We start from the raw sequence: 24162 nt of genomic DNA, 5'->3' as shown, positions 1-24162 counted from the left end.
TTATATGACTTAAATCTTTTTATCCATTATGACATTTATGTTAATCAAGTAAATTTTTGCTGATTTGAAAATATTTCAAGTGTAGTGAGTCACCTTAATATAAACCCACTTTTTGCATAATGCCTTCATTTCAAACTTAGTAACCGGTTGACAAAATTGTAGTAAAAGATTTCTCTGAATGTTTAGTAAAACAGTTTGTTTTCTGAATAGAATATTTATTTCATAAACCACCATTCCCTGTATATCAATTAATTTAAATAACCGATGAGGCATGGAAATGGTTGGAAGTCAATATGTCCCTGAATGGTAAATGAAGCTATCACGTTTCTTTATTGACTATTAACCATTACGTGTACATAAATCAAAATACATCTCACATTTTGCAAACATGTATTTGTTTGTCTTTATAAAGCAATGATTTTATTATGCAACATTCCATGTATATCAAAATTATTAGAGTTTTGCTTTAAAGGGGCATGGTTAGGAATTTTTTTCTTTTTTTGTTTTTGTTTAAAATATACTTTAGAAATGTATTTCTAAAGATCAACCAAAGTTTGAGAGTTAGCCGTAAAGTCAAAAGCAAGATACAGAGCTCATAATAATGTGTTAAGTAAAAAAGGCTTGTGTCATGTTTGGTCCTCTAATTGCAAAACAAAACAAAAAAAATGAGCCGAGCTTTGTTAACATAACAAAGAACTGTGAGCTCTGTAACTCGCTTATAACTCGACGACGGACAGTCAAAATCTTTAAACACCTTACTGAATCTTTGTAAACAGTAAAAACAAAAACAAAATAATAAATTTTAATCAAAAACGTGAAAATGACCCTTTCAAGTTTTGTGCAGAATTTTCTGAAATTGTTTGACAATCAAATATTCATTTTTAATTCAATTTACAATTCCTTGAAGACCAATCGAAATAAATTCGGGAAAATGCAATGGAAAAAAAATTCAGAATTTTATTTTCAACAACACGTTTTTTAAGATAAAATATTAATTTCGTGATATAAAATATACTGTTAATCAATAAAATAACTCAATTAAGATGCAGATAACTGCAATGAAAGAATTATCTGGATATTAAAAAAATATATACTATACGATTTGAGTCTTAAATCTTACACTTGCCGTAGCATCCTGATAATCAAAATCACTCTTTTATTTGAAGATAGTAATGAGTCATTTAATGAGTTTAATCAACCAAACAAGTTTAAATATGGACCGTTATTCGATGCAGTTTTTTTTTCACTTACAACTTTGAAAGCTTCTTTAAACGAAAGATTATAAAGGTAAAGGTCTGCACAAGTTTTAAAGGACAAACACATGATTAATGTATAAACTTTAATAAAATGGTTTACATGCACATTTTGAATGGATGACCAAAATTTAAAAGTTCGTAGTCAAGTTAGAAGAGGTATACAGAGGTAAGTATTCATTGTTATATAAACAAAGCTCGAGTCTTATATTTGTTAACAATTGCAAATAATGAAAGATGTTGAATTACCATTCCTTTGACAAAATGACTCATGGCAAACAAGGTAAACTGATTCAATTTGTTCATAAATAATATTATCAACAAAAGAAAGCACCATTTGATTGAAACTTATACCAATAAAACAAATATGTAAACAATAGCAAGACTAGAGTTTTGTTTACATAATACAGAATTCCAAGTTAAAAATACCCATTTAAACCATTCTAAACATTAAAATGGGAAAACAAAACTTGCAAATTTTGAGCTCAAATCGTGTCTAAGACCTTTTAATATTATATTTTACTTTATTAGATTTATTCAATTCTTAAAAAAATATTCTTGTAGTCGAAAAGAATTTAAAGTATACGTGTATCAATTAATCATCATTACAAAATAACGATGTGTTGAAAAAATTCGAGGCTGTATGTGTTTATGAACCAGAAGAAATCAATATACATGTATCAGTGATGCTTTTTTCATAATCAGAGTTTTCAACAAAATACATGTAATTCAAAGAATCTGTGACCCCGCTTAAAGAAAAAAAGTCTAGAACACTGGAAAAGCCTATCTGTAACCTTTCTTCTTCAATAACTTCACTACAGTACATTTACATATAACATGCAATGTGTTTATTATTCGTCTATTTTTAATTAACTTGTACATAAACAATTTTAATGTACATCTAGGATACTGATTTATGTTATCTCCGGAAATAATTTATCAATAAATTTATCTTATAACATGCACCAAAGACTTATGATTGTAACTGCTATGGTTTTTCTTGCTTTTAAAATCTAGAGAATAAAATTGATTTTTTAAACCACAAATCAATATTAAGTCGATGTACCATCCCTTCCATATCATGAGTTATTTATCAACATATTATTATGAAAATGACAAATGTATACGGATTGGTTGATCTGGAATAATGACTGATCAAACTTTTGTATAAATTCTATGTTCATGTCAAATATCGTTCAAAACTATGATGAAATAAGAAGCTGCACAATGAACTTCTTTGCAGCGAGATCATATTTACTTTGTTTTATCTTAATGTATAGTTATGGACAACTGTTACCTTTAACTTCGGACTTTATCAAGCAAGGCTATGTGTCCGAGAGCATGGATGAAGGTGTTTTTGCTGTACACACCCTGGAAATAAAGTCTCTTATAGAGTGTGCATTGCGTTGTGGCATGAATTTACTTTGTAACGCTGTGGACTTTTGCTTTCTTGATGGTTTATACACCTGCCGATTCCGTTATGGACATGCTAACCTTTCAAACACCATTACACAGTGTGAGGCTTATGAAAGCACAGCTGTAAGTACAATTATATTAAGGGTTTTAGAACATAGATAGATAATTTTTGAGATTAAGTACACCTTACTCACATTATTTGAATTTGGCGTAGTTTGTATCTTTATGTTAATAATCTTCTGAAAACTTATTGTCTAAGCCATTAATTAAATTAAAAAAAAATCATTCAACATAAATATCTTCAGAAATAATTTGAACGTTTTTATTTTAATATATAATTAAGAAATAAAATAATTTCAGTCATAAGAGGAATTAAATCTGAGGAAAGAAATTCTGACTTAATAAAAATCGTCATTTTATTGCAGACCTCTCTCTCAAACACTTTTAAAAAAGCAAACGTTGGATAGAAAAAAATGAAATTAGAATTTTCAGCGACAATGCACATCTAAATATGTTTTATTTTTTTATCTTTATATTTATTTGGTAGTGAAAGAAAAAATGTGCTGAAATTTTTTTTAGTATTTTATTTTTCCGTGTTTAACATTTTTGAAAGGGAATAGAGAATGGGGAGTGGAAAATTAAAGAATCAGAATTTTCGGTTGGGCCTTGTGTCCATAATAATGAAAATAAGAATGTAACCTGATTTGAAATGTTACTTTTTAAAAATTTTAAAGTACTAAAGGGTATATCGAATTGTCATCAATCTTGTTTGATCCTATTGGCGATAAATGTTTTAATTATTATTATTTTTTATTATTATTTTTTTAAAATAAAGCAATCAAATGTTATTAGTTTGTTAATCTCAAATTTATATTTAAACTGAAATTTAGTATACATGTATCATTATTGTTCGTAGAGCGATCGCTAAGTGAATGTAGTCCATACTGGGCTTAACATACTTGAGCTTTGCTTGTGATTCTGGTATTTAAAAAAGGGGGTGGCTCTATATTACAAGCTCATGAACCGCTCCTGAATTTTCATTGTTTGTTTCAAGTTAAAATTGACCAGGGACAATTACAATTTCACTTTCTCGGGCCTTTCTGGTGGAGGCATTCATGACTACCGCTATTCGTAAATAATTTTACAGAAAATATTATATATATATATATATATATATATATATATATATATATATATATATATATATATATATATATATATATGAAATTAGGACAATATATTATTGAGGTGTTTGAACTAAACTCAATGATACAAGCTAAAACGGGATCAGTAACGTCTCATTTCCTTTTTTGTACTTTCTAACACACAACCACACAAAGAGCCTTAACCAATGATAAACATTCAAGACTGTCGAACTAGTTCTTAAAACGATATGAAGCTACGACATTTTGTATTATTTCTTAATATATCATGAGGTTAAGGAATTCAATATGTTACATGTATCAGAGCTCTGTCGGAAGTTCTGTAAAGGTTCGACGACTGGATCAAGGTTATTTAATCATGGCGTACAAATTCAATTTGTGATGTTGTCATACGCAAAAATAACATTGACATTAATTGTTCGTGATATGTTTTAATCAAGACAGAGCCTACACATGTACAACCACACTGTTTCAGCTAATGTAATCAATGCAAAGCTATGACATTTATTCATTATTTGCGCGATACAATTCACTACTTCGCTTAAGCAGTGTTATCTTATGGAGTTGAAGCCCCCTCAAAAAAATGAATGATTGAAGCTAAAATGACATCTATTGTGGTGCTAGAAATGAAAATCTTTTCTCTAAATCTTTCATAGAATTAGTTTTGAGGTGTTTGATATATGTTTTGTACATTTAGAAAGCATTTAACAGAGTATTAAGTTGTAGTTGCATACATTAATACTATGTTAACGACTTTCTCAATCATTATACTTGATTATTAAATCTTACTTTTTGTATAAGTTGCTGTAGTAGAGACGTTCTATGTTTTCAGAACAAAATACACATGATAACAGGACCCTGACATAAAAATATGTCTAAAATTGTAGCCACAGCAGGGTTCGTCGCGGATTCTCACTATTGTACAATGTAGTGCAATTGTAATACAATACGTAGGCCAACTACATTATACACTGTAATATTTCTCCTTTAACTCTCTAAAATGAAGTTTTAATATGCTTTATTTTTTTCTCAAAATAGACATCCAAACAATATGTAACTAAAATAATTGCTGTCTGCAAAGTTTGTTTACCTGACAAGAATCAGTTTTAATATCTAAACTCAAATTATATGACAAAAAACTTTAATATATTTGATAACAATTTCTTCAAATAACAGTGATTAAACGTTTACCTGTCATTAAATTTTGATTAATTAATTAGTATTTCATTCGTTTATATCTATGTTTAATGTATTGACATTGTTTCTATTTTTACAGAGCAAAGACTGCCCGGATGGATTATTCTTAAGAGCCCAAGGAATATGCAAAATCAGTAAGTGGATGCCACAAAGTAACAACACCATCATAAAAGTGATGTGTTTGTCTTTATATAGTTAAATTACAAAACCGTAAAAAAAAAACTATGTGTATTTATTTCATATGGTTAAGATATATCTTAGCTCAATAATAAACTATCGGTGTTGCCGTTTCTGGTAAGACGAGGTTTAGCGGTTTATATTAGTGTCAGGTGTGTGTATATATAATTTATATTTCACCTCTCTTTCATTTTGATATACCGGTATTATAGAAGTATATTACAGAATTGCCATAGGTGTTAGCTGTTACTCTGGTTCTGGCATTTTTTAGTTTTAAGCAAAACGTCTTAATTTATAAGATTTACCAGTCATACTTTTAGCTCATCTTAGCCGAAACTCAACTGAGCTATTCTGATCACATTTTGTCCGTCGCTCGTCTGTAAACTTTTTACATTTTGAACTTCATTCTAAAACTACTTTGCCAATTTCAATTAAATTTAAAACAAAGCATCCTTAGGGAAAGGCAAATATAAATTGCAGAAATAAAAGACCGATCTTTATTCAAAGCGGAGACAACATCGAAACTGTAGAAAAAAAAGGGGGGGGGGGGGTATATTTAAAAAATAAACTTCAAATTTAATGTAATTTAGCATAAATACTCCTTATGGAAAGGAAAATATCAATTGCAAAAATTATGGGCTAGTTCTGTTTCAAATCTGAGTTATTGTGAAAATAATAATAAAGGAAGGGCGTGTTGCAATCACTTTACAGCTTCAGGTTCGGTATTCATAAGTCTAGTTAAATAGGTAGGCAAAACCGGGCCGGGGCAAAACAAAAAAATGGCAGTTGGCCCGGGGCAAAACAAAAGTTTGGCAGTTATTAATCTGCCAATCTCATTTAAATTTTCAGGATATTTTAAGAACCAGTATATTTGTTTTCGCTGTATATATTACTGCAAGACAAAGCGTATTTTGGAATTGACGATTGCCGATCTACCCCGGCTTTTTTTTGCCCCGGCCCGGGTTTGCTTATCCATTTTACCAAGACTCGTATTCCATACTTCTAAAACGAGGTTCTTTGTTTAAAGCAGCCATGACAATAATGATAAAATGGTCGATCAGAAAATGATGAATTTGTTTGATATTGTTGTGCAGCAGTTCGCGTACGAAAGGAATCTTTGACACATGCAAAATACATTAGTGTCAATTTTGTAAAGTAAATTGAGGCTAAATATTTTAATGCGTTGACAGTTTTCACATATGACGGTGATGTTAGCTTGTTTTGATTTTCGTTCCGTTTTCATTATTTATGATATGTAACCTGGGAACTATCGCCTTTATTTTGTGATTTTTACGTATCAAATTAAACAGAGACTTCAGTAAATCAGACAGTTAAACCTGCGCAAATTAAAGCAAAATCTGAAGTATTAAAAAAGTACTAAACTACAATTCATTCTATCGCTAATTCGGTGTGATCTTTTGTGTAATGGTAGACCAATGCAATATGTTTTGTTCAGATGCTTAGCATTTTCTCCAATTTATTCAGTTTAAATAGAGATTTTCTCCAGTTTATTCAGTTTAAATAGAGTTTAATATCGCTGACAGAAATATGTAGGTATATGTATGTGATTCATTTTGAAAAATTAGTTTTGCTATTTATTTGTTACAGTGCATGTTTCTTCTGTTTAATTGTTTACAATTTCTATTTACTAACCATATTCGAGAGCTTCAAATTATAAGTAAAATACAGAGAATTGCTCACAATTATATGTTTGTACACAGATCTGACGCCATTCTTTTTTTCGCATTTTAAATGCTGAATAGGAAATACCAAGTTAAAAAACTTAAGCTGAATGTAAACAACTCATGTGAACAAAATATGACTCAAACCTAGCAGAATTGTTAGCTCTGTATCTTGCTTATAATTCTACGATTGACGCTGATATTTTGGTTGATCATAAGACATTTTATATGAATTATAGTATATTAAATACTTGTACAAAAAAATAAAGGGTGATATGCTGTATATATAACTTCTCTTTAGGGCCCATCTTTATACAATGAATAATGTAAAATCTACAATATTTTTGATAGTTTTTCAGACACGAGTAAATAAAAACGACACCATTAAAACAGTTTCCATAGTTCTGACACATTTTTGTTGCGGGGATAAAGGAATTATCGTTATTCTTAAGAACATATTACTGCGAAAAATTATCCTGGTTTGTAACTATTTGTTTTTTATGAAATAAGACGAAAATAATAGATAGGCCTCAGTAAATTAGAGTGATGTGCCTGTCAATACTGTAGTTCTTTTTATGTCACGTGAAAACATTTTTCATTCCAATGTATTCATCAATCAAGTGTGAATGAAGTTATAAAAGTCACACGAGTTTACTCGAGGTAAACAGCAGTCATTTAATTATAATAGAGAAGACAGATTAAATTTTTAAATGTTTTTAATTTGAGGAAATGAGTGAATTGATGTACAATTTTCTTCTTTACATCTATAGGATTTTTAAAAAATGAAATACAATAACTATTATATTATAAATTTTTTTTAAAAATGCAATAACTAGTAAGTAGTTGAGGAAGAAATGGTCACATTTGCATCTCGTATATTCTGATCGCTTTATAAATTGGTGGGGGGGGGGGGGGAGGAAAACAAAAAAATGGGGAATATGAAGTTTACGGTGAACCCTTACCAAATGTTAAGTTTTATTTCTTGCGTAGGATTTTCTTATTCTATGTAAAAATGGTATTCATTGAAAGTACAATGTAAAAAATTACGTGTATGCAAAAATAAGTGTAAAATTCCAATACATTACAATGTTTTTTTTTTGTTATTTTACCGATGGGCTATATATGGCACAATATCTTTTAACGCCCATTGTTTCTCAGGTGAGCGATGTGGCCCCATGGGCCTCTTAATTTATTTATTTTTTTCTTTTAAAAGAGACAAAATGATTATAATGAATCACGTCCAGTTAATTTTAACATTCATACATTTCAAGATACTGATGAGTGCCAGAATGACCCATGTCTTAACGGAGCCACATGTACGAACACATCCGGCTCATTCAACTGTACATGTGACGCCGGATGGACCGGGATAGTTTGTGATGAAGGTAAACAACAATGTAATGCGTAAATTTTTACGTTTGTTTTTTAAAAGCAAATTTAAAATAAGCCTGTTTATAGTTGTGGAGGCAGCAAATGTTAAAATGTTCATTCCGTTAAAATAAGGATAATTTTTGAAATCCAACTTAAAACCAAATTCTCCTTTGCAAAATTGTTATATGTTAAAGCTGACATGAATGCATAAAGCATTTGTTCGCCATATTAGTTTCGATCGCTCCTCTACTGCTACTGGGGTATCTATAGTTGTTAAGAAAGTTATCGTCGGTTGCTTTCCGATCGAGGCATGTAGGTTGCACGGACTTGTAAATGCATGAACTACACATTGTAGTAAAATGTTTGTGATAAAGAATAAAGGAAACAACAATCAATTAAATGCAAGTTTTATTTATTCTTCAAAAGAATTTTCAAGGTATCAAGGTATCATTTTGCACAGATTGTGCTCCCTTACATCGAAGGCATATCGAACACATGTGTCGTTCATACGAATGCATAACGTCTGCGTCTTTTTGAAAACCCTGGCGGAACTACATTCAACTCAATAGCTAAATGATAGTAAATCCATGAAAGTAACACGTAACATCGTTCCATCGATTTCTACAAAAAGCTCAGTTTCTAAAATCCATCCTGTTATTGACATTGCTCGATCTGCCAGTGTGTGGTTTGCGCATATGCGATGTTTAAACAGAAACAACACAGGAAGCGGTCTACAATTATCGAGGATTTTTTAAGTATATGTACCTTGGTTTCAGTCTGTCTACTTCGTTGTTCGCTTAGATATACCTTGCAAGTTTAGTGGTTGTCATATTATGTTTGTTCAATACGTTTTTCTACACGTCTTTTCGTCCAAGGTTCGGGTGTATGAAATGCCTGAATGCAGTTATATAGGGGGTGTGTATCGATGAGACACAACTAATATGGCGGTAGTCGGAGATAAAAGAGATATAATGCGTATTTATGAATTCATGTCAGCTTTAAATACGAGGACTATTACATGCATTTTAATGTATTAATTGATGTTGCTGTGTTGTATTTTTTTATTGTAAGTTTTGATGTTATATTGTTTTTCTAGTATTTATTATGGATGATATAACAGGTAAAAATCATAACTTTTAGATATCAATGAATGTCTTGACAATCCTTGTCAAAACGGAGGAACATGCAGAAACAGCGATGGATCTTTCACGTGTGCATGCGCTGGTGGATTCACAGGGGCACTCTGTAATGAAGGTAAATGTATATTATTCTTCCTCCCTCTATCAATATTAATGTATATTTCTCTTTTCCCTCTATCAATATCAATATGTATGCCTTGCTCCTCTTTTTCTGTGTTTCTTTCCGACTCTCTTAATTTAAGTTGATGTTTATCTACTCTGATTGCTATTTCTGTGTATCTGCCTTCCTCTCTCATGTTTGTCATTATCTCTCTAGTACTTATCTTTATAGTGTTCGTACTTTTAAATACCAACATGTTATTACATCTTTATCTTTTCTATATGTATAAAGAAAGAATCTGTTATTTGTAGATTATTTTTGTTGGATATAGTTTCATTTTTATATCAATACAGGCATGCTTGACGTTTATATTCTCTGTAAAGAAGAAGTCAGATCTAATTTTTAAAAGGTTTACAAATTCATAAGCTTTATTTGATTTTGACGTATTTGTAATTATACCTTATTTTCAAACATTCAAATAGAAGGAAGTGTTGTAGAGTACATCAGGTATTTTCAATTTTAGGTCACTTGAGGCACTCTGATTACTTATTAGAATTAGTATTTCACCGTCGCCGTCAGTGTTAATGCGACGCTTGTCGTGCGTTAACATTTGCCCGTCTATAACTTCGTAAAAAAATTATTTTGGCCGTTTCTATTAAAATGTGGCATGATGCATCATAAATTGTAAATTGTATGACTCTTTGCTACGATTGCCTATGGGCAGGACTAAATTTGCTAACTTTGACCATTTTTTATAATATTTTACTTTTCCTCTGCGTATCTAAGAAAATCCGCTTAAAATAATGCATTCATATCTCTACCATAATTGTAATTTTCATGTGTTCAAATGTACGGGCTTCATCTCTAGGTCGATGCAAAAATACTAGTGTAGTATCGTTGCATATACTGTTAAAAAATCTTCCATTCACGTGCTGACACTGAGTAGAAACTGACTGTTTATTAAGTAAAATTATAAAGCTTTTTACTTAAATTATAACATTTTATGACATCTAGGTATAGGGTTACTAATCCAGGTCAGGGGCATATGGTGATATAGATATGGTGATAAAGAATGAGTTTATACACATTTGTATTAAATGTTCAAAAAATCGGTTTTTTTCTTCTGCTGACACTAAGTAGAAACTGACATCATACCAAAAAAGACTGTACAGCAATCATGACAATTATAAACTTGATTATCCTCGGGATAGGGATTCTAATTCCGGGGCAGGGCTAATATGAAGATAAGGTTAATGTAAACAATGCTTATTTTTTTACATTACGTTTGCGTTAAATATACTTTATAATTAGAAATACCATAAAGCCCTTAACCTTAATTGTCAAAATCATTACCCTCTGTCAAATGGTTCTGAATGCGATGCCAAAAAATTCTTTTAGTAAAATGTTATATAATATAAATAAATAATCCTATTTACCTCTGCTGTCACTACATTGATAGATCCTTAGCCACAGTATTTTTTCATCTAAATGTTTTTTTATTTTTCCTTCACACTTTATAACTGAAATTGAAATAAAAAGTATATAAATGGTACATAAGCATTTTAGAAATTTTTTGCAATTTTCTCAATGGATATAATGCCATCAAATAAAAAAAATAAAGACATTATACATAAATGCATCGGCGGCTCGGATCCCTTTATCAATTTGTAGTAGATCTCCGTGGAACAACTTCCAATCATTTCGTTGAATAACTAATCGAATTATTAACACTAGAATACTAACAAAGTCAGTCTATATAAAAGGCAGATTTATGGCACAAATAAAAAAATCTGGATAATTAAGGGTTTTCGAACATTGGTAAATTCAAAGACCGTTACAGTCCCTGAAACGTTCTACTTTCTCACTTGAACGGTGGATGAACAGTTAGCTCCCTCTGAGCGAACGGTAAACGGAATTCAGTGAGCACTAATAACGGTGAACAATGAGCGAACGCAAAGTGCAAACGGAGCGCAAGGGAACGGTGGACGTTATGTTATTAACGCTTTGTGAAAGCAAGATGAACAATTTTCGGAGTGCCTCGTGGGTATCCTTATATTGCATCTCGTCGGTAATCAGGAAAACTATGAGTACAGTGCTGCTCATGTTACATCTTGTTGACAAAACAATCCTACAATATCCTATATCCGGTATCTTACATCTTATCCTGCAAATAATATCTATCCTACTTTATCTTATACCATGATACCATTTATGTTTAGGAATAAAAAAGTAAAATAAAACCAAATTTAAGACAATAATAATTTAATCAACGAATAATCGAGTAATGTTATTATAAAAATGTTTAATTACTACTATTTTGAACGAGGTAACTTAAATGCCTGTACATCGGAAATATTAAATCGTACGCGGAGTGTAAACCATTACGTAAATTAACAAAAAAAGCGATTACATAATACATATGTATTATAACAAATAAAGCAGTTAAAGAACTTTTCTTTATATTTTAAACAAACATTTACATCAATTTTTCATTAATTTATAGTAATTAAATGAGTTTAATGGTAATCGGCTGATTCGTTCGGCGAAATATGCAAACACGATTCGAGGAAATTATAATTACCTTAAAAATCATTTTAAACACATTGCATTTACAGATAAATCGTTTGGATTTATTGCTAATCTACACAATTACACGCATCTTTAGTAAGCTTACAATTGTTAAATTGATCTGTTTAGTTTATTGTCGAGAATGGATACGTTTGTGTTCGGACATCGGAGGAATTAAATGAAAGTACACAAATACAACGCCCGTTTCTTATTCATAATTTTGTCTATAATTCGTTGATTGAATTCTTCCGTTTTAAACGACTGAAGCTTTTAAATGAATCAATTAATATATTTGTGTAGTAATTTATCGATGTATTGTGTAACTTTTTAATGAAAATTTTTACAGTAACTGTCTACATACATACGCCATTTTAAAACGTGCCTTTTTTATCATTTATTCGCATCATATTTCTTCAAACATATATTAAATGACTTCTTTATAGGAATAATAAAAAAACATATAACGGTATTAATTCTTGTCTAATGTAAGTTTCCCCCTTTTCGCCCGGGCACTTTTCCCATTTGTTATGACTATCAAAGACCGACCCTATCATTTTGGAGTTCCGATTAAGAATAAATGGAAACGGACTGCCCGATAAGTGAACGCACAGTAAGCGCAAGGTGAGCGTTTTGTGAACGGTGAGCGCGAACGGAGCAGAGCGCTAGTGAACGCGCGGTGAGCGCACTCTAAACGCACAGAAATTGGGGAAGTAGAACGTAATCAACAACACAGTGTAATCAACAACACAGAAGGCAATTAAATTGTTTTAACACAAATCTTGTCAACACATGAATTTAATAACTTGAGACTAATTTGACCCTCACTTTGACCTCTACGGAGATTATTCGCTCTATATTTTTTTTCAATCATTTGATCTAAAACTTCAAACTATTTATTAATTTTGTTCAATTGTTTCCTTAATTAACTGTCATGCATAATTTTTATTATAAGTACACATGTATTTAAACTGAACACATTTTATTATAACCCGGGCTTTGTTATAATAATATGGAGGGTAATCGTGTTAAAAAAATCCAGACATGTAATCTTGTAAATCCGAATATGCAATCGTGTTGGTGTGTGAACCTGAGTATGAATGGGTATAATTCTAATCGTGTAACCTTTAAAACTCGGACATAAACACATGTAAGATTTGACTCGGTTCCTTCGTATGATGCACATTTCGCAGCTTTATTGTTTTCATTAGTTAATTAAACCTTTAACTCTGCACACATTTAATCCGTAGTTTCTGCATTTGAAACTTCATGCTTGGCAAAAGCACATCAGACGTGATACAAGTTGAAAAATGTAAAGTCTACAAGTTTGTCGAATTTTGACATAACCGTACATGGCATTTGCCTTGCTGCGGGGAAAAGGCATGCCGTAATCGCCAGAATGGACGAAAAATATATATGATATTCAGCTAAACTGTTGCACTAAGTTATTGACGAAAAACACTTTTTCTATTCAAAATACCGGCATTATTTGTAGAAAATATTTGAGGTATAATCAAAACTGATCCAAACAAGAAGAGGTTCATGTATATAAAATTCGTTTCTGATGTGACGAATGCGCTGATTTCTGTAATATTCTATAAACTTCTCGGGTAGCTAAATCATCGTATTTATCGAAAAAAAACCCATCAATTATTATTTTTTATATAATTCATCGATGAATTGATACAGACTTATAATAATGGATTGTTATCAAGCAAAGTTTAAGTTTAAAGCCATAGCCGAACAAATTGAGAAACGCGATGTTTCATTGGACTATCTTTATTTAGTCCAATGTACAGAAAATCAAATGTTATATTGACCTCCTAGATTACGTGCACATGAATTAACGTTCTGTTTTTTTCGAGATAGTTGGATATGAGCCAATCAGAAAGCTAGGAATTAATCAATTTCATAACAAAAGTTAATGCGTACTCTTTTCTAGAAATGAGACGGATCAAGAGGTTTCATAAGGGGGGGGGGGAATTATTTTTATCGGCATGGGGTTCGGAGACCGCCGTGAGGTCCATCGTAGCTCGATTGTTTCTACTGTGTTCTAAGATGAAACCGGTTTTCCGGTTTAAAAAAACAGTGAAAATGACGGGCGGGGGAGTGGCTGCCATAAAGCTATCCTTAATGTATCCCCTAGTACAGGATAACTCCTCGTACAGGATAACCCCTAGTACAGGATAACTCCTCGTACAGGATAACTCCTCATACAGTTTCTTAAAGGGTACCTGCAATGCCGGTCAATTTTTGATATAATGGAGATCTATGTGTAAAAACATCATCCTGAAAATTTTACAGCGATCGCATAAGTAGTTTTTGAGATATTTGGGGAAAACCCGATTTCACACCTGAACGAGTTTTGAATAAAGCCGATTTGGCGCGAGATGAACTGTGACGTCACGGGGTCAACGCCGCTGTATGAGAAACAGGAATATCGTATGAAAACTGTGCGTTTTCTTGCATTGTTTTATCGATATATGAACATTTTTTTCTGTTGTTTTATTTCCTTATCAACCCTGGAAGACTAATTATACTGTTGTTTGAGTTTAACATGTATTTTATCAAACAAAAATGCCGAATTCGGACAACTGTTTGCTTCATGAATTTCGTCAAATGTGTAACACATTTTACACATAAATGCACACCATGTGTAGCAAAATGACCCTTAATCAAAGCATTATAATTGTTATAAGAAACATATTTTGTTAATATTGTCATTCTTTCGAATGATTTCTCAGTGACATTATTAACTGATTAATAATATTGACAATACATAATGATATTTCGTAAAAGGTAACTCGGGGTCTATTCCTCGTATAAGGCATAAAATTACAAATGGTGTCGCCCGATTATTCAATAATATTGATATCGGACCAATAACAATCAAAATAGTATGCATTCTTTAACAAACAAACACGGGATTATGAACGGATAAAGGCGAAAGTCCAAGAAGGCTGCATGATTAAGTCTGTCTCGTATTCTTTTAAAAATACGATAATGGAATTTAATTTTACATTTATTTACATCCTTTGTCAAAATGTTCCAGTTTATTCAGATTTCATAATGATTCGTTGTCAGTATTACAATTTAAGCTATACGGAGTTATAAAGCGTTTAATTGCTGACCATAGCGCTCGAAAACGTTGCACTTTTTAAATAAGAAATTATAAAGAACAACGTAATTACTTCCGAAATAATTACTTGATCACATAAAAAAAGTTTCAATTGCTGAATTATAAATTTAGTCATTATTAAGTGATTAGATAAGTAACAATAAAGGCATTTACTTCGAACATTAGATTTACTATTTAATAGTATCATGCATGATTCTTTGATCACTGATTGACGGACTATACACATGTTTTAGCTGACGAATGCTTGATTTTACACAGTCTAATTTATTTCTCTGTTTTATCTTTTAACAATTGAGTAGCTAATTATACACAAATCAATTTACCCGCCTAGAGGTGTGAAACCCTCTCTTTGTTCACCAGACTCGTGTACCTTATGTATACATACCCCAGATACACGTGTGTCTGGAGCAGTGGCTTCGTTAGTTTACCTGTGTCATTGTCTCGGATCACTCGTGTGTGAAAGGATATTATGTAATCAAAAAATGAATAATGAACATGAATTTGCCTATGTAAGCGTTTTAAGATATCGTATTCATCGGTAAAAAGGCGACGAGAAGAACAAATTTTAAAATCCTTTTAAAAGAAATCCGATTGTAATAAAATAATAACGGATACAAATTTCTAGATCTACAATACTTAAAACAACAAGATAAGTCAAAACATCAGACCTATATCAATCATTTTGGCTGAAAAATCGAATTTATTTTGTATAGCTTTGAAAGGAAATTTCCCTCCTGTTGACCTCGTGACGTCACTTCCGCTGAAGCCTTGTTATCGCCTAATTCTGTTTTTTCTTGATTAGATTTCCCAAAGCAGGTAAAAATAGCCACTTTGAAGAGGCGTAACTCCGTTATTTTTGCACCGATTTTGATGCGGTTTTTGGCATTAGATTTTGGTAAATAAACTTTTTAACATATGTTTCACATCGGCTGGGCTGCAGGTATCCTTTAAGATAGGAAGTTGTTCTTTTGCGGATCAATTAAACATATATCAGAGGAATGCAAATTGCTAGGATTATGAACAAATATCAGCTGTTGAACTTGGTCATTTTTGGCAAAAACATTGCATATAGAGTACCCCATTTTTCTGGATAGGTAGTTTGTATCAATTCAGGATGGTCAAATGGATTATGGATACTGTTCACACAAAATAAAAACCCGGTTTTCTGTCACATTGACAGCTTTTCTCTGGTTATTTTTGTTATATTTCTGAATAAGTTAGAACTAAACGACTTGCAAAGACTTGGTAATTTTTCGGGGAAAACGTAATGTATATCTATACTTTTTATACTTTTTTAAATATCAAAATGATTTTGTTGTGCAAGTGAAAGATAGATAATAAAACAACCTAAAACTGTAATAAAAAGAAGTTTTATAATAGTTAATTAAAGCACAAAGTTTTGTTAAAAATTGAAAGGTTTTGATGAAAAGTAGCATGTTTAGGTTTTTTGTAATAATGATTTTTTTTCTTTTGAAATTGGTTTTCTAAAAGTATGGAACGAGGTGGGTCAGATGAATTGATCGTATATGAACTGGGAGAGTTTTAATTATAAAATATATTAAGATATATACTGTATTGACGAAATTTTAAAACATTAAGTAGCTGCTTTACGGTAAACAGTACACGTTCACAAGTGGCTGTAAAGTTGTATTATAATAGCTCTCCGGAAAATGTTTATAAAACAACTTCATTAGGTGAGTCTATATTGAACTGACATTCAGGACGCCATACTCTTATCCCGTAATAATTGCTTGAAATAAAAAAAAAATGCCAATTTTCACCAGCATGAAAAATTTTTTTCCCTATGTATTGCCGACAATGCAAAATGAAACATTTTTAAAAATAATTCATACACATTTTAATTTCACGACAGTTAACCCTAACTTTAGAATTTTTATTTATTTTTTTAAAGGGGGGGGGGGTTGCTTTTTACTTCTCATATTAATCAAAATCTCAAAACCAATGTCTTTAAATATTTTGTTTTTCTTATCGATTACTTTCCAACTAAGTTATTTAATTGACTTGCTGGCCGACTCTGTGTAATTTTTCGCGGGGTAGGGGTCTTGTCCCAACTTTGTGGTAGCGATTAGAAGCTTTTGGAGATATTTTCTTAATTCAATCTAGCTCTAGACTTTAACAATTTGTTGCATGTTTTTATATCTTTATACATGTATATTCAAACAAAGTCATTATATGTAGTTTTTTTCCCTGTTTTTAGAAGATATCTGATGCCGATCAAATTCTTCACTCCTATCTCACAGGATGAATGACCATCTTTAAGTCCTCCTTAAAGATAGCTTAAAGGTGTTTAAAGGTAGCTTAAAGACGATCTTTAAGCCACCTTTAAGCTACCTTTAAGCTATAAGTATTGCTTAAAGGTGGCTTAAAGAAAGCGTAAAGATGGCTTAAAGGCAGCTTAAAGACTATCTTTAAGCCACCTTTAAGGACAACTTATAGGTCCTTAATGTCCAAACTTCTTTAAGCCACCTTTAAGCTACCTTTAAGCCACCTTTAAGCCATTAAAAAAAATTTAATTCAATATTGTGCTTAATTTCCAACAAAATGTATTAACTTTATGAAAGAAAAGGTATTAAAACGGTTTTTGTTCTAGAAAGAAAAATGAAAAAAAAAAACAAAACAAAAACCGGCCACGGCGAGAATTGAACCCGGGACCCTTAGTTTACTAGCATCACCACACATCCTCTGCGCCACGGCAACTTACATATATATGAGTGTTTTTATATCCTATATATCAGTGGATATTGAATCACTGTGTTTACTTGAAAAGATTTTGACAAACCATTCAGTTTGTTACAATCAATTATATCTAATTTATAAATTACATATATGCATGTATTTAGAATGAAATACTGAACTTGGTCTTCAGTGAACAAAAATATATTAATCCTAAATGGAAACCGTTAGGTTCACTATAGTAGGCTTTCTTAGTTAATAAATTTAAACCGAGTAGATATACGTTCATCTAATTTATAGCTATAAAAATGTAAGAAAGAAAATGAAATCATTTCTTTTATTAAATGCATTGATACTATTAGGGTATTTGTTCAATTTCCCGCAATTTCCCGGTTTTCATGATCGCGGCGCCGTTCCAATATGTTTAAATATTTACATGTAATTGTATGTACATGTACATGATTTTTAAACTATCAATTCTATAACAAACAAAATTACCAATTACCGGTGACGTATTTACTGCATGTGGCAATTGCAAATGACTTGTACATACAATTGTATGATGTGCCAGGCCGGGTATATTTGACATATTTACCCTTATACATATATTTAAATAATCAACCCCTATTTATGATCACCGGTACATTAATTAATTAGCCTCAAGATTTTACTCTTACATACATGTATCGTTAATTTGTAGACGTAACATCTTTGAAACCCAGAGCTAGGAAATAATACTTTGAAAATGAATTACAAATGTAAATTAACTTTTATTCACTAGACTTATCGTATACTCGTACATACTAAGATTCAACGCCTTTAGAAACCCTGACGTGCACCTGGGCACACGACACACCTGTTGTGTATATCTTGTATATTCTGTGTTAGTTCCAGGGGTTTTCTTAAGTTGGACAAAAAATAGACTTTAATTAGATATACACAAACATGCACCTGGGCACACGACACAACTGCTGTGTATGTCTTGTATATTCTGTGTTAGTTCCAGGGGTTTTCTTAAGTTGGACAAACAATAGACTCTAATTAGATATACACAAACGAACAAAACTATGTCTAGACAAACAAAGCAGTAATATCCTGCCCGATATAACAAAGGCAGTTGGGAGTCTTTTCATCTTTAACATGTATCAAGCAGATCTAGAGTTAGAAATAATGAAAATTGAAAAAAAAAATACAAACCTTAAACCGATTAACAAATTAAATCATGCATTTTTGGTTCATTATCTTTATTTTGTTTAATAACCGGATGAACTGAGAGAGAGAGAGAGAGAGAGAGAGAGAGAGAGAGATTTTTTTCACCGATTAATTTATAATAGGAAACAAACATACTTTAATTAGTTTTATGCACATATTAAGATACAGAGACTGCGCTCATACCTACAATAATTTTGAAACCCCCAAAAAATTATAAAGAATTTTATAACGGCAATCTGTGTCCAACAGAGCGGTGCTGATGATAGCGATCTGTGTTTAATGGAGCGACGATTAAAACCGCCTGGAACAACCCCCCCCCCCCTTCCTTGGAAATTATATTATCACTCGGATGACCCCCTCCCATCTCTATAAAAGAGCTTTTGCATTTAATATATGGTTTTATTGTTCAGCTTGATCAATATTGACTTAAAGGCCACTTAAAGACAGTGTAAAGGCAGTGTAAAGAGAGCGTAAATGCCAGTTAAAGATGCTTAAAGGTGGCTTAAAGGTAGCTTAAAGAAGTTTGGACATTAAGGACCTATAAGCACTTGCTTAAAGGTGACTTAAAGGCGGCTTAAAGGTTGTATAGCCTTTAAGCTCCTTTAAGTCACCTTTAAGCCACCTTTAAGGACTTGCTTAAAGATGGTTTTTCGCCCTGTGTCTTTTAAACATTCTCTTGTTAAAATGTACACCAAGCTCATAAGATATTTTTCCGAAAATTTATACTTCCCAAGAAAGGTTGTTATCCAGAGAAAATACCATTATAGGCCTACCTAATATATATATTTTTTAATTATTCCTATTTATGCCTTTACCTGCAGCTAGCTTTTCTATCGTTGACGTCACTTTTTCCAAATATGGTCATGTCAATATTCGACAAACTTGTAGACTTTACATTTGCTGAATTGTAACATATCAGCCGTGCTATTTCGAAAAACTGATATACAAATGCAGAGACTACAGATAGAAAGTGTGTATTAAAGTGGCAGGTTACATGTAAATAACAGACAGCATTTTACAGCTGCAATTAATCATCTGTAGGAAACATTCGATTGAAGGCATGCGGGGTCAACTCTAAAGTGTTTTTTCCTGTGTTTTATAGGTGACACGATCAAAATTACACTCATTCATACTCAGGCTCACACACCAACATGATTGCATATTCGGATTTACAAGTTTACATATCTGGATATTTGAACACGATTACCCTCCATTAAAAAAACCCAGATTCATAAAGTTTTCACTCTAATGCCAGTAAATTGTAGAATAGAAGTTGACATAGTTTTGATGCTAAATAATTTTGTATGTGTATTTTAATAATGTCTAAAATCATATTTAATATGAAGTCATTTATGAAAGACTTCATATTAAGTCTATAGCTGAATATCTCCGAAGAAATGAAATGAAACAAAATTTTGCAGATCGGTTTCATTTTTGATTAACAAACTGTTTCTTCATTCCATATTTAAATTGTTTTGTATTTTCGTTACGTAATCACTAGACATCGGCATTTTTCTCTGTATTAGTGTCGATAGTTCTACCGACCATCGCATTAGTTAAACCTGCCGAACAGTCGTCATCTCACTATTTAATATATGGACCCATTGCGGCAGTAACTTGCTTAAATATTACATTTACAGTTCAGTTTAATAACTTAAGAACAACTATCACAGATATTTCTCTATTGTAGTTAATTATATCCTTAAATGTTTATCACGCAAATAGTATTATTCATTGTAATATCGTTGACAGTTCTGCCGAACATCGCATTAGGTAAGCCTGCCACACAGTCAACAACATTTAATGACTATAACGCCGGGTATGCAGTGGATGGCAACAGAGGAACAGATCTTGGTGTAGAGAAGTGTACACACACAGGTTATGGCGACACCAATCCGTGGTGGAGGGTGGATCTACAGGCTGATTATAACATCACATCTGTCAGAATACTCAACAGAGGGATGGATGAGTACGGAACAGGTAATTGTAAAAAGAAACAACATTGCAAGGCTCGTTTGTTTTTATATCCAAACTTTATATATGTATAACATCACAACTGGCAGAATACTTAACAAAGGAATAGACAGTTAAACACAGGTAAGCGTATCTAACAACAACATTACAGAATCGAAGTATAGCAAATGTAGAGGAAAATGTTGTTTAAATTCTAGTTAATTGGTTCATAGCTTCGATCGAATGAAGCCCCCAAAATATTGATTTACTATTTTGTTATATCCAAAACTCTTTAAATTCCTCTTTTATTTTACACAGTATCTATCTTAATCATGATTAGGGTGTCCTATAGTATAGATGTGCAATAAGGTTTCGGAAATTTAATTTTCGGCCAAGGGGTTAATTGAATGCTGAAAAGTGACGTTTATTTTGTTTTCAAAAAAATGTGGTTTCAATAAATTAACTAGTTTATGCATAGGCCAAACCAACTCCTGGCATATAATTGGAGGCATCCTGTTGATGTATAAGGTCATTGAAATTTTATTTTAACCCTTGGGGTAAAAAAGGTGGGTCTTTTTTTTTTTTTTTTTACAAAAGAAATGGTTCCAAACACTCCTAGAACTGAGTTTTCTTTGGAATTATGAAATGGGATATCGGTTAGATGCACAAAAACCTTTTGAAAAATTGTCTTATTGATAAGTAAATAATAGTTAAAGTGACATTAGTTCCCCCAAGATAAATTTTCTTTTTCAACACACAAATAAAAACAAGAGGCCTATGGGGCCACATCGCTCACCTGAGTAACAATGGCTTTATATAGGTGTTCAAAGGATATTGTGCCACATTGCCCCTCGGTAGAAAAACAAAAAAAAAATACCATAAATAAACTGTATCCAAATTTTACACTTATTAAGGTCTTCCGTTTCCAACGGTAACGATTTTCTGAACACTTGTTGAACAAAAATTGTTTAGAATTAAATGACCTTTTCTTTGATATCAAGAAAAAGGGGCTGGCCCCTCAAATAAGGGGATCAAAGGGCTCTAAATTCTTTAATCTATAACTCTTTCCTGAGAGATATTTTGTGAAATATTTTAGAAGCAAATATGTTTTTCTCACAGTTATGTATCCAAGCAATGTAATGATTTTATTATGTGTTACGTAATTAAGGGTTTTTAGGGGCCAAAAGTCCAAAACTTTGATCACCCATATCTCAGAAAGGAAAAATATTTTGAAATGCAGTACAGAAGAAAAGTTGTTCAAAATGATGTTCTTAACAATATGCAACCTTCGAAATTTCGTTTAACGGTCCCTTTAGGGAGATAAGGGATTGGCCCCTAAAACCTTCTTTCTCATATATCTCCAGAACGGTAACGAATTTTTAAACACGTGTTGAAAAAAATTTGTTTAGAATTAAATGACCTTTCATTTGATATCAAGAAAAAGGGACTGGCCCCTCAAATAAGGGGACCAAAGGGCTCTAAAATCTTTTATCTATAACTCTCTACTGAGAGATATTTTGTTAAAGGTTATAGAAGTAAATGTGTTTATCTTACAGTTATGAATTCAAGCAATGTAATGATTTTATCATGTGGTATGTAATTAGGGGTTTTAGGGGCCAACAGTCCAACATTTTGATCACCCATATCTCAGAAAAGAAAAATATTTTAAAATGCAGTACAGAAGAAAAGTTGTTCAAAATGATGTTCTTAACGAAATGCAACCTTCAAAACTTCGTCAAACGGCCCCTTTAAGGAGATAAGGGATTGGCCCCTAAAACCTTCTTTCTCATATATCTCCAGAACGGTAACGAATTTTTAAAAGATTGTTGAACAAAATGTGTTTAGAATTAAATGACCTTTCATTTGGTATCAAGAAAAAGGGACTGGCCCCTCAAATAAGGGGTCGAAAGGGCTCTAAAGTCTTTAATCTGTAGCCCTTTACAGAGAGATATTTTGTGAAATGTTATAGAAGGAAATGTGTTTATCTTACAGTTATGTATCCAAGCAATGTAATGATTTAACCATGTGTTTTGTAATTATGGGTTTTTAGGGGCCAAAAGTCCGAAATTTTGATTTAATAAATTAGGGGATCATAGAGGTCTAAAATATTCTATCTATAGCCCTTTAATGAGAGCGATTTTGTGAAAGGTTATTAAAGCTAGATTAGGTATAATACGTTTATATATCCTAACAATATAATGATTTTCTTTTGCGTTACCCAATTAGGGTTTTTAGGGACCAGAGGTAAATAAGTTTAATCTTTTCTATCTTAATTGTAAGAAATGCAATTACTTAAAAAAAAAACAATGTCAGAGAACTTATAAACAACAATACAATAAAGCATTAGTATTTCACTCCTTTTTCCATAACATGATTTGTTGTCGAAAATCATTAGGGTCTTCCGTCTTCAGCGGAAGACCCTTCTATTATTCTTCGGTTTCTTTTTCAATTCTATTATTATTAGGGTCTTCCGTCTTCAGCGGAAGACCCTTCTATTATTCTATTGTTTCTTTTTCACTTTTCTTATTGTTATTATTATTATTATTCTTTTTTTTTCTTACCGATTTTGTGCAGACGATTTCTCGGAGATGGCTGGGTCGATTTCGCTCAAATTTTCAATAGAAACGTGTTTTTATCTAAAGCTGATACTTTTTTTTCATTTTTGAAAAAACACTTCCGGTCAGAAGTTATCGTCCGTTTACGATTTTAAAAAGTCAATTTTGTTGGTCGGGTTTCTCAAAAACGAGTAAAGATAGAGAACTGAAATTTTCAGAGATGATAGAACTACCGTTTTTCTGGTGCACCTCGGTATAGAGAATGTCCGCCGTCACTTCCGGTCGTCACCGGAAGGAAATTTCAAAAATTGAATTTTTCGACTTTTTTATTTTTTAATATTTTTCTTTGAAATTATTACACCTTATAGTGACCCTTTTACTGATTAAGAATATGTAATTAGTTTTAAAATCGATCAAGGCATTCTCGAGAAATTAAGCGTCAAAGTTCTGAAGCGGAGTCCGAGTAGCTCAGTCGTTATAGTCGTGGACATGGCCCAGGCGACCCGGGTTCAAGCCTCGAGTGCCGCAAATTTTTTTTTTCTTTTT

General features: G+C 31.8%; 1 protein-coding gene across 1 annotated transcript in view; it reads left to right on the top strand.

Moving 5' to 3' along the window:
• The first annotated feature begins 2412 nt into the window (after positions 1-2412).
• The window catches only part of LOC105341201 (protein jagged-1-like), a 332190-nt gene continuing 310440 nt past the window's right edge, over positions 2413-24162 (top strand). The window contains exons 1-4 of the mRNA XM_066076511.1: positions 2413-2792; positions 5109-5163; positions 8160-8273; positions 9400-9513. Of these exons, the coding sequence (XP_065932583.1) occupies positions 2430-2792; positions 5109-5163; positions 8160-8273; positions 9400-9513 (646 nt within the window). The 5' untranslated portion in view covers positions 2413-2429. The remainder of the gene's footprint in view (positions 2793-5108; positions 5164-8159; positions 8274-9399; positions 9514-24162) is intronic.

Source organism: Magallana gigas, chromosome 1, assembly GCF_963853765.1.
Source record: "Magallana gigas chromosome 1, xbMagGiga1.1, whole genome shotgun sequence".
Classification (NCBI taxonomy): domain Eukaryota; kingdom Metazoa; phylum Mollusca; class Bivalvia; order Ostreida; family Ostreidae; genus Magallana; species Magallana gigas.
The sequence above is the reverse complement of the archived record's forward strand: the minus strand, read 5'-3'. Positions and strand labels throughout refer to the sequence as shown.